The sequence below is a fragment of the Gambusia affinis genome, linkage group LG01 (assembly GCF_019740435.1).
Source record: "Gambusia affinis linkage group LG01, SWU_Gaff_1.0, whole genome shotgun sequence".
Taxonomy (NCBI): domain Eukaryota; kingdom Metazoa; phylum Chordata; class Actinopteri; order Cyprinodontiformes; family Poeciliidae; genus Gambusia; species Gambusia affinis.
In genome coordinates this window covers 31,392,060-31,405,817 of record NC_057868.1, presented here as the reverse complement: position 1 = coordinate 31,405,817, position 13,758 = coordinate 31,392,060, and the positions used below count along the sequence as shown (strand labels likewise).

Below are 13,758 nucleotides of genomic sequence, written 5' to 3'. Positions count from 1 at the left end.
GAGGTTGTAAAGCCTTGGTGTGAGAGATCAGGGGAGAATGAGCACTGGATTAAAATGATAGAAAGGAAACAGTAACTTGAATTACGATTTCTTTCAATCAAGTTTTGTGTAGTACAATCTTTGTATTGTACTCCACAATACAAACATTGCATTGTGTAGTACAATACAATCTTGTACTCCGCAGGATTGTATTACTACTGGTTTCAAGACCAGTAGTTGAAGTGCAGTCAACTATTGGAACTAGAATTCACAGAGTCAATATTTTGAAACAACAGCAGATTAGAAGAATGTTGCCTGTCTCAATAAATCTCAATGTCAGATGCAACAGTTCCTTTTGTATTAAATGTGTTTGCTTGTTATTTCAGCTATTTTTACTTTGTTTCTTTGCACAGATAGGTTTGTCAAAAGGTTCATCCAACCTGATGGCCAAATCACGATCTAGATCTTTATATTCTGAGCTCAAATGCTGGAGCTGGAGACTTTGTGTCCACTTCTTTCTTCTTACGAGCCTTACACTAATACTTGAAGTCTGTGTTTCATGAGTAATTTTTGCAACTTTGAAGCACATATTTAAAAATGAATGAGACTTGAGAAGATACAATTTCAGAGTATAATTTGTGGAAGTTATATGGCATATTAGCCTAGCCATATGCAGTTCTGCTCAATTCAAATCTCGCTTCACAGGGCTTTCTCCCATTCACTTGTATATTTCTTGTATAATATCTATTGGGCAAATTAGCAAATAGTTGAGAACAATGTCATTTTTATACACTGCTTTTTTATTGGATTCTGCCTCAAGTAGACGACGTGAACAAAGCTGTTCAGTCCGTGTTGTTCGACTCAGCACTTCTCTATTCACAGTGAGGGATGGTTGCTTGCATGGCAAGAAATTTCTGGTAAGTTTCATAGCATTAAACGGGAACATTACAGATGCCACAAAAGTTAGTGATTGGATAAAGTTTTAAACATCAAAGAGTCAATGCCTCAAGAAAGTGATCGTTTCTCAAAAGTTGAGAGTCCAGCTATTGTACAAAGTAAATAGTGAAGAATGGTTTCTCCCAGGGTCAAGATATTTGCCCTTCATATTTGTCATGTGAAACAATATGTCACTAATCAGTTTTGTTGCCTTTGTCCAGTTTTATTGTGACAATTCAGCAGTAAAACATAGTTGAAAAATCGGAGCCCACTTTGGAAGAGCTTAGCCTGCTCTCAATAAATAGGAGTTTATTTTTAAATACAACAGATTGTATTACAGCAGAGAAGTGCAAACCTGAAAACGTTGAGCACACAGAAAAAGATGCTTGAAACAGCTATTTGTATTTCTAAAAATGTTCCTAATAAATGAGGCAATGCTTATGTCCAAAAATAATACAGCATTTTATACAGGAAAATAAAATAAACAAATCCAAATTGCAATGCAGGAAATAAATACACTTGCTTTTTGCTTTTTTTGTGGGGTTTTTTGGCCAAAAAGCCCCACAATATTTACACAGTATTGTACATTGAGGAAATAAAGAATCCTCTATCCTCCTCTATCAGCCACATATTCATATATATGGTAAACAAAATAAACTACAATGGTTATCATAATCGTTAAGATAACACATGGTTGACGGTGAATAAACTATTATACAGTACAGTCTATGCTTTATGTGTCTTGTACACACAGTAGAGGTCATGTAAGGAAATGTTCACCTTAAAATAAAGTAAGTAATTTATTCTTGCTAACCTCAAACTTAAAAAACGAGTTCATGTTTTTTTGAGAATGTTCATTCAGCTGTTTTATAAGAACAAAAAGAAAAAAAAACAAAGAAAAACCACAGATATAAATAAAATAGAAAGCTGATCATCTGAAAAGGTTAGGTGAAATGGTTTGATTAATTATTTTTAAGATACAGTTTTACAACTCTTGGCTTTGTCAACAATTAGACAAAAATGATACAACTCTAATACAAGTACCTCCACATGTTCAAATATGAACCTGTAGCATCAAGTCCTTGCAGACCTTAGTAAGTTGTAGCATCTTGGCAGCAAGCAAAGACAAAAAACAAATAAATTGTGAAGGTTTGAAAGGAAAGCTAATCAGTGGACTTGCCCTCTGTCCCTCTTTTCTGTTGTCTATATTATATCTTGTTTGGAGAATCACAAAGGAGGACGGTTTGCTGCTTGATTTCTGTGGCCTACGGAAGAGAACTGTAGAGTGATACAGCAGACAACTATACTGCTTTTAAAAGTTTCAAATTAAAACAGCTAAAGAAAAGGAGGTGAGGAGAAGAGGTGATCTGCAAATTTCTTAAAAAGATTGTTAATTGATAAATAATATTGATTTTCATCAGTAAAAATTAGTAAAGAACAAATAATATCTTTTTATCTATTATTTAAGTAGTGATTGTAATTTCATATTTTTTTAGTTTATTAAAAAAATAAATAGCTGAATGAACATCTTCCACTCTGAGGTCATACTCAATTTTTAAGTTGAATTTGTTTTGTAAGTATTTGCTCCATTTTCTACTTATGGTCTTTCTCATTTGCTGCTTAAAATGACAGCACAGCCAGGAATTATATGTTTATTTTTATTTTAAACAAACTTGGGAGTTGAATTGCCCCTTTAAACCGAGTGAAATTCATGTGTGGCCTTACAATGATGTGTCTACACGAAATGCACAAGCTACTCTGCAATCCTGCAGCATTTTAAATGAGCGCCCTGTCAATTCTCCTCTCATCATGTGCGTATGCATGCGTCGCTGTGAAGATGCTGGTGGTTCAATGACAGCCACAAGCTCTGACTACCATGTTGCGGTACTTCTTCAGGATCACATTGGAGCTGTCGTCAAAGTAGAGCACAGAAATGGCATGTAGCTGTGTCGGTGCACAGCAAGGTTTGGGAACCGACTCAGGATTAACAAAATGAACCTAGAAGGGAGAGGAAGAGGAGGAGGAGGTCAGTTATGACAACATTTCTTACACATAAATCTCAGCTTTTCATGATTAATGCCCCAGAAAATCTGAGCCTGCAATGTTTGTGTCCCAAACCTTGCACGGCCAAATAAGTGATGAGAGATCTAAGGCAGCACATGTCTGTTGCATTTTCTTCCTTGGTTTTACAGCTACTCACAAGTGTTTGTACAATGGCGTGGTTTGTGGCGTTCATGTAGGAGTTCAGTGGGAAGGCACACTCTCCCTCGCAGTAATATGCAGCATATCCTTCAGGAGCAATGATCCAGTCCTAAGAGAAAATGACAGGAGAAGGGTTTATGGGTTTTCTTATCCTTTTTGTTAAGCATTGGAAACTGACTCAGAGAACTTGAGACAGTTTTTTATAGATGTTAATTTCTAGAAGTCATGTAAATACCTAGACGGGAAATGCAAACATAACAAAACATAACATAACATAACATAACATAACATAACATAACATAACATAACATAACATAACATAACATAACATAACATAACATAACATAACATAACATAACATAACATAACATAACATAACATACCATAACATAACATAACATAACATAACATAACATAACATAACATAACATAACATAACATAACATAACATAACATAACATAACATAACATAACATAACATAACATAACATAACATAACATAACATAACATAACATAACAAAACATAACATTATTGTTAATTTTAAAAAAGTAACAAAAATGACTTACCAAAGCTGTCCAAAAAAGAAAAGCTAAGATTAAACCCCAGTTGCGGGTTTGTTCACTAAGTGAGTTCCTCATGTTTCCAGAAAGAAACAAAATTTTTTTTTAATCTAGTCACATTTTAATATTTTAGGCCAGTAAAATGCTGGACTTTGTGCCAATTTCTACAATTCTAAGTAATCTTGGCGAGTATTGTTTTCATACCTGCCATCCTAAGTCACGGAAACTGACGTAGAGCTCATGCTTCTTGCACGCCTGCTTCTGATCAGTGCTGCTGTTTTCTAGGGACATAACAAAGACAAAAACAGAGAATACACATTGATGCGTTCAGTATAAAAGTACAGATCTATAGTCCCTCACAAGCTTCTTCAAGCCCTCTGGAGGTTTTCAAAATTTATCACATGACAATCAACAACAGTTGAGATTTTATCTAATAGACCAACACAAAATGAGCATAATTTGAATTGGAAGAAAAATTACACAAGGTTGTCAAAAAAAAATTTAAAAAGTGGGGCATGCATTTTTCTGTTCAGCACCTTAATACATATAGTTGCTGAATTGTAGATACTGAATATTAACAGACTGAAAATTCTTCCAATTCTTTTTTGCAAAATAGCTGAGGCTCAATCAGATTTAATGGAAGATATGCTTAAACAAACATTTTCAGGCAATGCCATGTATTGTTAACAATTTATTCATAACCTATCCCTATTTTTAACTCTTCCAGAGTTTATCCCTGGCCTGTCCGTTGTGTTCCTTGGTTTACATGTTTATTGCCCTCTATAAAACTTTTGAGGCTTTCACAGAATTGCTGGCTCTATTCTCAAATTAACCTCCCCAGAGATGGACTCTGTTTGCTGGTTAAGTGACTTCTAAAAGCAATCGGTTGCATTTTGCTCACCAAATTTTAAGACAAATATATGCAACATTTTTAAGATATTTATTTTACTTTTGGAAACCATGTATTATTTTCCTTCAGTTGGTGGATGCCACTTGACAAAATGTGAAACAGCTGAAAGAGTATGAAAACCTTTACAAGTCTCTGTAAATGTAGCAAGTGCTTAAAAATATACCCGTTCAAGCCAATAGCTGGGAAATTACCTCAATATGTAGCATCATTTTAGTATCATCATTTAACGAGTTTAAATAAATGGGCCACCATGCGTGGAGGTCAGTCTGCTGGGCTTCAAGTTTCCATTAGATGAAACAGATGTGCACACAACAAATCTCAGCCAGATTTACAACGGAAGACTTTTCATTTTCACTCCTTTCTTCACTGGTTTTAGCATTCCTTTTTTTTAACAACACAGAAAAAAGAAGAGCCTGTTTTCTATCCATAAGTATCATTCTCCTCTTCTGGTGACCGGTGAGGCTCTGTGGTGCATTAGCTCTTGAAAGGGGCTCATGTTGGAAATGATTATGAGCGACTGGTTCTCATCATCCCGCTAAAGACCACTGGTATCCAAAGTTCCAAACAGACCCATTTGGCCCATGTGTCCAGGGCCTGGTTGCCCCACAGCGCACCGCAGATGTGTTCCGCCATAAAAGTCTGTGCTGCCTTACCTCCAAGCGGGAAACTTGGCCCCAACCGCTCTGTAATGCTCGAGTAAATAAACAAAGACAGCAGAGCACTATTTGAAGCTTTACAGTCTAATGTTTCAGGACTTCACATAAACACAGCACACTCACACCCTCAAAACAAAGGTCTTTAATGTGTCTCAAATGCTGAAACCTTTCAGTGTCCTTTTTGAAAATGTTGTAAGTCTGTATGCTGTGAGTACACATGCAGAACCAGGAAACTATTAAATAAGTGCCCTTTACTTTGTTCCTTCACTGGGAGCAGATCCATATAGTGCCTTGCGGAAGAATTTTCACCCCTTCAAACATTCTTAATCCCATGTTATCATCACAAACAGCACTGTGTTGCATTGGGATTTTTTTTTTTTGGGGACAACTAGTAGTGTACAAATGTGAAATGGAAGGAAGTTTCTTAAGGCTTGGATTGTTTTTACATAAACACATCCACACAAAAAGGATTGTTACTGTTCCCCTTCAACTCTGATGCCTCTAAATATAATAAAATGGAACCACTTCCTTTCATAAGTCAAAGGTGTTCAGACTAAAAAACCCTGAGGTTTATTATAGAACATTAGCAAACAAATAAGATCATTTAGACCTTGAAACAGAGCAGAAAAAAACATTTTAAGCTTTGAACATCTCAATATGCACTCTTTGTTCCATCATCTGAAAATGGAAAGAGTATGGACACTGTAATGGACATGCATTTTTCAGTCCATGAATTTGCATGATAGTCTACATAATTAACCCACACTTCCTGTGTTTACCTGCAACATTTGCCACTCTGAGAGCCTCTTGGCTCCTTGCTCCTTTGGACCGGTTGGGGTTGCGTTGTTTGCCTCCTCCTGAAGCTGAGCGGATGCTTCGCAGGTGCACTTCAGTGGCTTTGAAGAAGGCCACCATGAAGGGCTGTTTGCTCTGAGGTCCAGTGCGACCAATTAGCCCAGCCACACGAGGATTGATACTCTCTCCTGTTTGGGCGACAAAATACAACAATGCTACAAGTGTCAACATATCATCTTATTTGGAAAGCTTTAATGCTTAAGCTTCTAAAATCAAGTAACTGCTGTGGTTATAGCTTATCTCCTGTGTGATCCTTTCATCAATGAAACTACTTTGGATGCTTTTACAAGCAAGATTCTCTTTTTGTGAATTCCTTTCCCTTTTTTCCACCCTCATCCCTTCTCTACCTTCTCTTCATTCACTGCTGGCGACAGAAGGTCGTATGCACTTGTTTGTACACGCTCCCCTATAAAGCTTCCTACCCGGCCTAACCTACAATCATGCGCAGATGAATGCGAAATGCCCAGCCCACCCTTTGCACAACCTGAAAGCAGTATCGTGTCTGTTTTCCTCATCTAACATGTAACATCCTGTCATCCCAACCAAAGATATCGTTTTGTACATTGTCTTGCACTGAATACTGTTTGCTGAGAAAGCTTTCTGGAGGCAAAATATATGTGCCTCCAGATAACTAATGCCTAGTAAGATAACACGGGGTATTTTTCCTCATGCCTGCTAATGATGCTGAGGGTATGACCGATGATGACGTTGATGAATGATGAGGTGATGACAGATGAAAGGCACCGACTGATATATCTCCGCTGTGTATGCACAGGCAACTCATCTGAGTTGTGTTGTAATGCTAACCCTCATGTTTGTTGGACTGTGCTACGATGGATTCAGCTCACTTGGGTTTGTTAGGCCTACACTTGAACACAGCTGGAGCTCTTAGAAATGTTTATTCGGAGCACATTTTATGGTCTACTAAGTAGAAACTGGTTACTACTCACACTTAATAAGATAAATAGTTTAGCGCAAACATATTCAGGCGCTGTTTCTCTTAGCGCTGTTTACAAGAACATTCAAGTAACAGTAAAATTGTGGCCTCAATTTAACTGAACATGAGATTCTTTTTAATCTACACTGACTTCCATGGACATGCACAATATTTCCTTTCCCTTTTCAATTAAGCTACATAGCTATGTTTGCTCTGTCAGCTGAAGATATGCAGTAATCATCACCATCGACCCTACAAGAAAAAGTGGGTAAAGATGGAGGATGGACTGGTGGACGGACGAATTATGGCGTACCTGTGTTTTCTTACATAAACAACTGTTTCATTTTCATTTCATTTAGAGAGTTCATATCCCGAGGTGCCTCAATCTCATGCTTTTCTTCAGCTTTTCCTCATCCAGAAAATAGACAAACTTTTTACATTCCAGTAATCAACTGCCTCACCATTTAAGCCTCTCTGAGTAATTTTATTGTCCAGTCTGCCTTGCTCCTGTCATGTATTCTGTTAGGGCCCAGTCTCTGCCAACTTTTCTTGAGTTTGTTGATTATTTCTGTGTTTCGTTTCACTTAACACATCCTCTTTGTTGCTGCATGTTTTGTGTTTGCTTATTTCATGAAAGGTTCATTCATTCCTCTTTGCATGCCTGACATTTGTTTTTTGCTTTGCTCTGAATTTGGGTTGCAAAGGCAAAAGCCAAATTATGATTTTTCTTAGCAGCTTTTAAAAATATGTTATTGTTTTGTCAAAGAAAAAATGTAAATTAAAAAAAATAGATGAAGATAAGAGAGGATAACTAGTTAAGCAATAACAAAATAAATAATTTTTTTGAAAAATGTAATTTACAATTCCACGCTGGAAAATGTTTGGTGACACCAAAAGACACAACAAGACTGTAAGAAGCACTTTTCAAAACAGCAACAAAGAATAAACAGAGAAAAGAAAAACAACAGGACATGAAAAAAAAAACAAAAAAAACAGGAAAACCAAAACCACCACCACATTTCATCAAAAGCAGTTTGTTTTTGTTCAGAAATGTTTAAAAAATGTGTGGTGGTTCTAATTTTTTCATGTTAACAAATACAGTAGATTAATAAAATATGTTTCTGTGCAGCTTACTGCTCTTTATAATAGTTCAGAGCCAACCACAGCGATCATGTGCAATTGTCTGTAAAGGTGTGAAACTCTCTTTCCTTTCTAAATCTGCCAGTAGACATTTTATGATTTTTTTTTCTCCTGTACCTTCATCTGTTTCATTTGCTTTTTTAACATGTCACTGTGCAAAAATTATATTATGTAACAGATTCATCTGACATAAATGTCTCTTACCGTTTGCGGTCTCCAGTGCCAGCTGCAGACCGAGGTTTCTGCTGGGGTTCAGCACCCAGTGGTTACTGGTGGCTGTAATGTCAAATACCAACCAACCCTCCTCTGCTGCCCAGATCACCCTGGAATCTAGCAGAAAGAGATCTGATTCCCTGAAGGGAAACAGAAAAAATAAAGTTAGAAGTTAGATATGTGTAGTCAATTGGAAAGAAATTGTAACTGAGTGAATGACTGAAGCAAAAAGTCATGGAATGTACAGAGTGAGAGGACTGTACTAGTGTGACAAAGCGAAACAAAGAGAGTGATGGAGGGAGGTGAGGAGGGCTCCAGATGGTGAGGCCCAGGGGAGCACTTCATTTTCTTAATTGACAATAATAGCTTTATAAACGGGCGGTCCTTTCATATGGTACACACAGTCCATCACAGACTGGAATTCAGTGGGCGTACCAGAAAGCATACAGGGAAGAAAAGGAGAAACAAAAAAACACAGCTGTGAAAAAGGACCAAAAAAAAACTGAGGAAAGCAGCGAAGGAAATAGTGCATATCAAAGTTGATCCTATTGTCAAACTTTGTGGTTTCTAATCTTTCGTCATTTGAGAGTAAAATTCCCTTGTTCTTCATTTGGGCATTCATGCATCCTGACCTATTTTCTGACAGAGCAGATAGTGTGTCACAGAGTCCTGGTCCATTCATGTATACAAGCCATTCCCTGGCAGAGGAATAAATGACTGTGTTGTTCCCTTCAGACAAACGAAAGGCCCGAGCAGCTGAGTTATACGCCTTCTGGCAAAGCTGTTAGTTCAGAAATTCAGAAATGCTTTGTGTAAAACTCTGCCAAAAATCAAAGCTTTGATACCTTAATTTTAATTAAATGCTTTGTTTTGTAGGTGTTGCATTATGTGAATTTTGCAAAGATTATATTCACTGAAACCTCAAGAGGAAAGTCATTTAAGTCAATTGTAACACAAAATTAAATGTTTGAAAAATGAAACAAAGTCTTTTTTTTATTATTGGAAATAGCCAACAACAAATATGACTGCATTGGTCTAAAATTACAGAAGACCAAAATAACTACACAGTTATGAAATCGGGGTCTTTAATTTATAACTTTTATAACTTTTAGTTGTGAAATCCACCAAGCTGTTCATCCTTCCCAACAAAGCAATTACTTTCTTTTCGGCTGGTATTATTTCCAAAGATTAGAGTTTAGAAAACCTTTACGATGGCGCTACTATGTTTACTAATAATATAAATGCCGTAATAGCTGTGCTTCACCAGAAGGTGGCCATGATCTCAACATTAACTACACCAAAATGTAAAAGAATGAGATCCTGAGCCAGGTTAAAGCAGTGCTACCCTTAAATATTTCCTAGAATGATGGTAGCTCATGTTTCTTTTGCCACAGTTGATTCTTTCCTCACTCATTTATTTCACCCGTTTCAATTTCTATTGTAATACAGTTAGAAAAAATGTGAGGACTTGATGAAAAAAATTAAGGGAGCTTCAATGTGAAGGTTTCCAGCAAAGAAAGCTAGAGAAAACCCTTGTAAAAAGAGACTCTTTATGTAATTGTCTCTACAGTTTATATGCAGCACATAATTTTTTCTTTTTTCTTTTTAGCACAATCTGAAATTAAATTAGATCAAAGTTCTCCTGTTTTAGGTTAGTTAGATTTAACAAAATTATTTCTATTTGCTAAATAAAACTTAGTGAAAACATTTTTCAGAGATGTTTAGGCAGAAATGTACATAGTTGCCAGTCTCACACGCTCTTTTTGGAAATCTAAAACATTATACTACAACCATTATTCTGAATGTGTAGTATGGACTAGCATTTTTTGCTGGTAAGGTCAGCTCACCTTATCTGAAGGTTAAATTGTTAACTGATTGTGAAAAAATAAAAACAAAAATATTTGTTCAAGAAACAGAGATCTAAAATCCTGGACATCATTTCACCACAAAACCACACAATGGAGCTCACTTGTCAGAATGTTCCTCCAACACCTGGTAGACGCTGATGCGGAAGGTCTCATTATCGTAGCTTTCATGGATGAAGTCTTTGAAAATACGAAACTCGGCAGCGGTGACGGCTTCACCCTCTGGGATTCGCGACAGATCGAATCTGAACTCTCGATGATGCCGCCGCACAGGTTGAAATTCCTTGTCATGTTCCACTGCAAAAAAAGCACAGAAACAAAAATAAGAGCATTCCCAAATCAGACCAACTGGAGTTGTCCTTTGTGAGGTATGAAACAACCAGAGCTTATGTGAGTTTAGACTAGACATATAATATTTTGTACTAAATTTGATTATTGACTTTCAAACTTAGTAAGGACTTGATATAAGATGTCAGACTCAAAGTCAGTGCCAGATTTGACACATTGATAGATATATATGTTGGCTGATGACAGAAACATTTGTGAAGCGTTGCATTAAAAGCAACGCATCTGGCGAACACTGAACCATGATAGAGAGATGCAAGCAGATTCTGACAGTTTTATGAGCCGCTTTTTTCCCCTTTTTTTTTTTTCTTTCACAGAGCCCCAGAGAGCCATCCGGTCTGCCCTTCATCTGGTTCTCATGAGTTGGGGGCTCTATACTTGCTGTACCCCATCCCCACTGCCTCGTCATTCTTATTGCCACATCCCTGCTTTCCAGTTCATCCTGCGCCACCAGGAAGCACCCTCCCTTACCTTTGTTCCTCTTAAGTCACAGCAGGACATCCCCAGGGTGAAAAATGTTTGCCTATAGAGAGTCATTCAGGAGTTTATCAATTTCTCTTTGTATAACTTTCTGTGTAACAATAAGTCTCATCTTGGATTCACATTCAGGTTATTTTAATTTGAATTTTGTTTTCTCAAGAACTCAGCAAAACTTCGAATGTCAATAGCTAAATATTTTGCAGTGTTTGATAAATTAGAATCATAATCACATAAAGAAACAGTTACATAGAAAATTAATACTTCCTTTTGCTGTACTTTCTTGATTTAACATGTAAATGTAATAAAACTCGGCAACAATTCTTTGCAACGTTTGTATGGCGCGTGAGAACAGTGGTGCAGCAGTGGTACTCTTAGTCTAGAATTGTTTTGGCATGTCCAAAAAATTTATAGAAATCTTGGTTTTCTGGTGATCAAATTATGTGAACTACACATTATTCTTAACAGTTTCTCTAACCCATATGCCTGTACCTTGTTTATTTCCTTTTTCCAGTCCCTTTCTTCGTTGAGTCATGACTTTATTAAGGAAAGTAAATGTGCTGTTTTGGATGTTGTCCTGGGTACTTTTGTGACCTGTTCGGTGAGTCAGTTGCCCATCCTTTCTGAGTAATTTTGATAGGCCAGCCTCTCCTGGAAGGGCTACCACTGTTCCATCTTTTCTCAATTTGTGGATAATGGCTCTCTTTGTGGTTTGCTGGAACCTAAATAATTAGAAATGGCTAGACAGAAAGATGTAAATTAGCCTGTTCTTCAATTTATTTAGTCTACCCTACCTCATATTGCCAGCAGTGTAGGATTTAGTCAAATGTTGGAAGGAGGACTCAGGACTACAGGCTTCAGCTGGTGGTGTGATCTTATTTTTTTTTCTTTTCCCAGAAAGTAAATGCATATGATTGTATATAAAAAAGCAAAATTTAAAAAGTGTTGCTTTTTAAAAAATTTAAAAATTTGTGGGAAAGATAACTTCCACTCTGTGAGAAAAATAACTTCCACTCTCTTCAAAGTAATACAACTGAACCTATAACAAGATAAAGAAGACGACAGTAGACGCCAGGCTATGGAGCTACAGGACTGCCAGCTGATACCAACCATTAGTTGAAATTAAAATCACAACACCAAGTTAGAAATGGTGGAAAATACACTCTTTAAAAGACTCTTTAAAAAGCTCACACCCTTTCAGAAACTCCCCCTTTAGCACATCCTCACAGCAATGCTCCTTCATGATGTCGTTTACAACTGTTCTTAGGACTAAAAAGTAGTTTGTATGTTTAGTTCAGCAGAGGCACAGTTCCACCAGGTGTTTGGTAATTGCTGCTGCTGCTAGCCTGAAGGAGTTGTGAGGGGAGGGAGGTTGAGTCAGCTTGGGACTGAAGCTCCAAGGAAGAACTTTGGGTAAATAAACAGAGTTTTGTATAAAGTGCTCCCATGGCAACAATTTGGGGATGCTATGGGAGAATCAAGGATTTCTCAAACATATATAAATGAACCAAATCACCACTCCAGGTTCATTTTTGAGGTGGGTAAAGAGTGCTATGAAGATCAGGTGGAAACAACAGTATCTGGTAATTCTCCCTGCTAAGACCAAGATACCAAAAACCACTACATTCACCATACAGCAGTGGTCCCCAACCACCAGGCCGTGGACCGGTACCGGTCCGTGGACCAATTGGTACCAGGCCGCGCAAGAAATAATTAAATATGTTCTATACATACGTTCTATGTATTGAGTCTGGAGGACTTACGATTTACGATTTCGTAAAATCCGGTTCACGATTTTGAAAATCGGAAACCGGATGCTGTCGGTTTCATAAGAAACAACATAATCGGTCTCGGATACGTTTGTCCATAAATAAATGAAATCATCTTTTGAAAACTGCTTCTCATTGACTCACAATCTCTTTGACTGAAATTATAATTTGTTTTTATCTGCTACATTTAAGTTTAAAGGGGAAAATCATGTAAAAATCTGTAAGGGAAAATAAATAAATAGATAAATACAGCAACAGACGATAGAAATACTTTTCACAGCACTCTATCTAGTGATAAACTAAAAAAAATGTTTTAAAGCAGAAGAAAATATGAGAAAAACAGAAAACCTTTAAAGCAGTTTATACAACTTAATTTGCTGCTCATTTTAATAAAGGTAACATGTACAAGCTTTCATATCCTGCTCAAATCAATAGCTGCGCGACATTCGGGATATTCTTCTAAGTAAAAACATTGAATTTTTGCATGCATGTGGTCTTTCTTTGAGGTGTATAACATTTTCCCCTTGGTGGATTTCAATGAATACATATCGTGTTTAAGACAAGTGACGGGGGAATCACCTACACAACAGAAAAGGCATTTCAAAAAGATCCCAAACTGTAATGGAATATCTCCTTCAGGGTACAGATGTTGGTATTTTTAACTTGAAAGACAAACCCACTACAGGAAAGTAGACATTAAGTAAACTTCCCCACACGCACTGCATATTTTACATTTCACTGCTCCATGCCTGCTCATTCTTCATCTGCTCCTGGTATTCTTCCCACCTCATGTCTTCCAGTGCAGGTGCACTCCCCTCTATTTAGAAAGGCAGACCTGTTTTCCAGCTTACTGAGCAGCCTCCCATATTTTTTTTTACAGCAAATTCCTTTTTTTTTTTTTTTCATTTCTGC

The 13,758-nt window shown here is 37.0% G+C and overlaps 1 protein-coding gene across 1 annotated transcript in view; it reads right to left on the bottom strand.

The window, feature by feature from the left end:
* Nucleotides 1–1,187: 1,187 nt before the first annotated feature.
* The window catches only part of bmp7b (bone morphogenetic protein 7b), a 33,204-nt gene continuing 20,633 nt past the window's right edge, over nt 1,188–13,758 (bottom strand). The window contains exons 2-7 of the mRNA XM_044119697.1: nt 10,360–10,552; nt 8,382–8,530; nt 6,025–6,228; nt 3,884–3,960; nt 3,116–3,226; nt 1,188–2,913 (exon numbers count right to left, since the gene is read on the bottom strand). Coding sequence (XP_043975632.1) covers nt 2,764–2,913; nt 3,116–3,226; nt 3,884–3,960; nt 6,025–6,228; nt 8,382–8,530; nt 10,360–10,552 — 884 coding nt within the window. The 3' untranslated portion in view covers nt 1,188–2,763. The remainder of the gene's footprint in view (nt 2,914–3,115; nt 3,227–3,883; nt 3,961–6,024; nt 6,229–8,381; nt 8,531–10,359; nt 10,553–13,758) is intronic.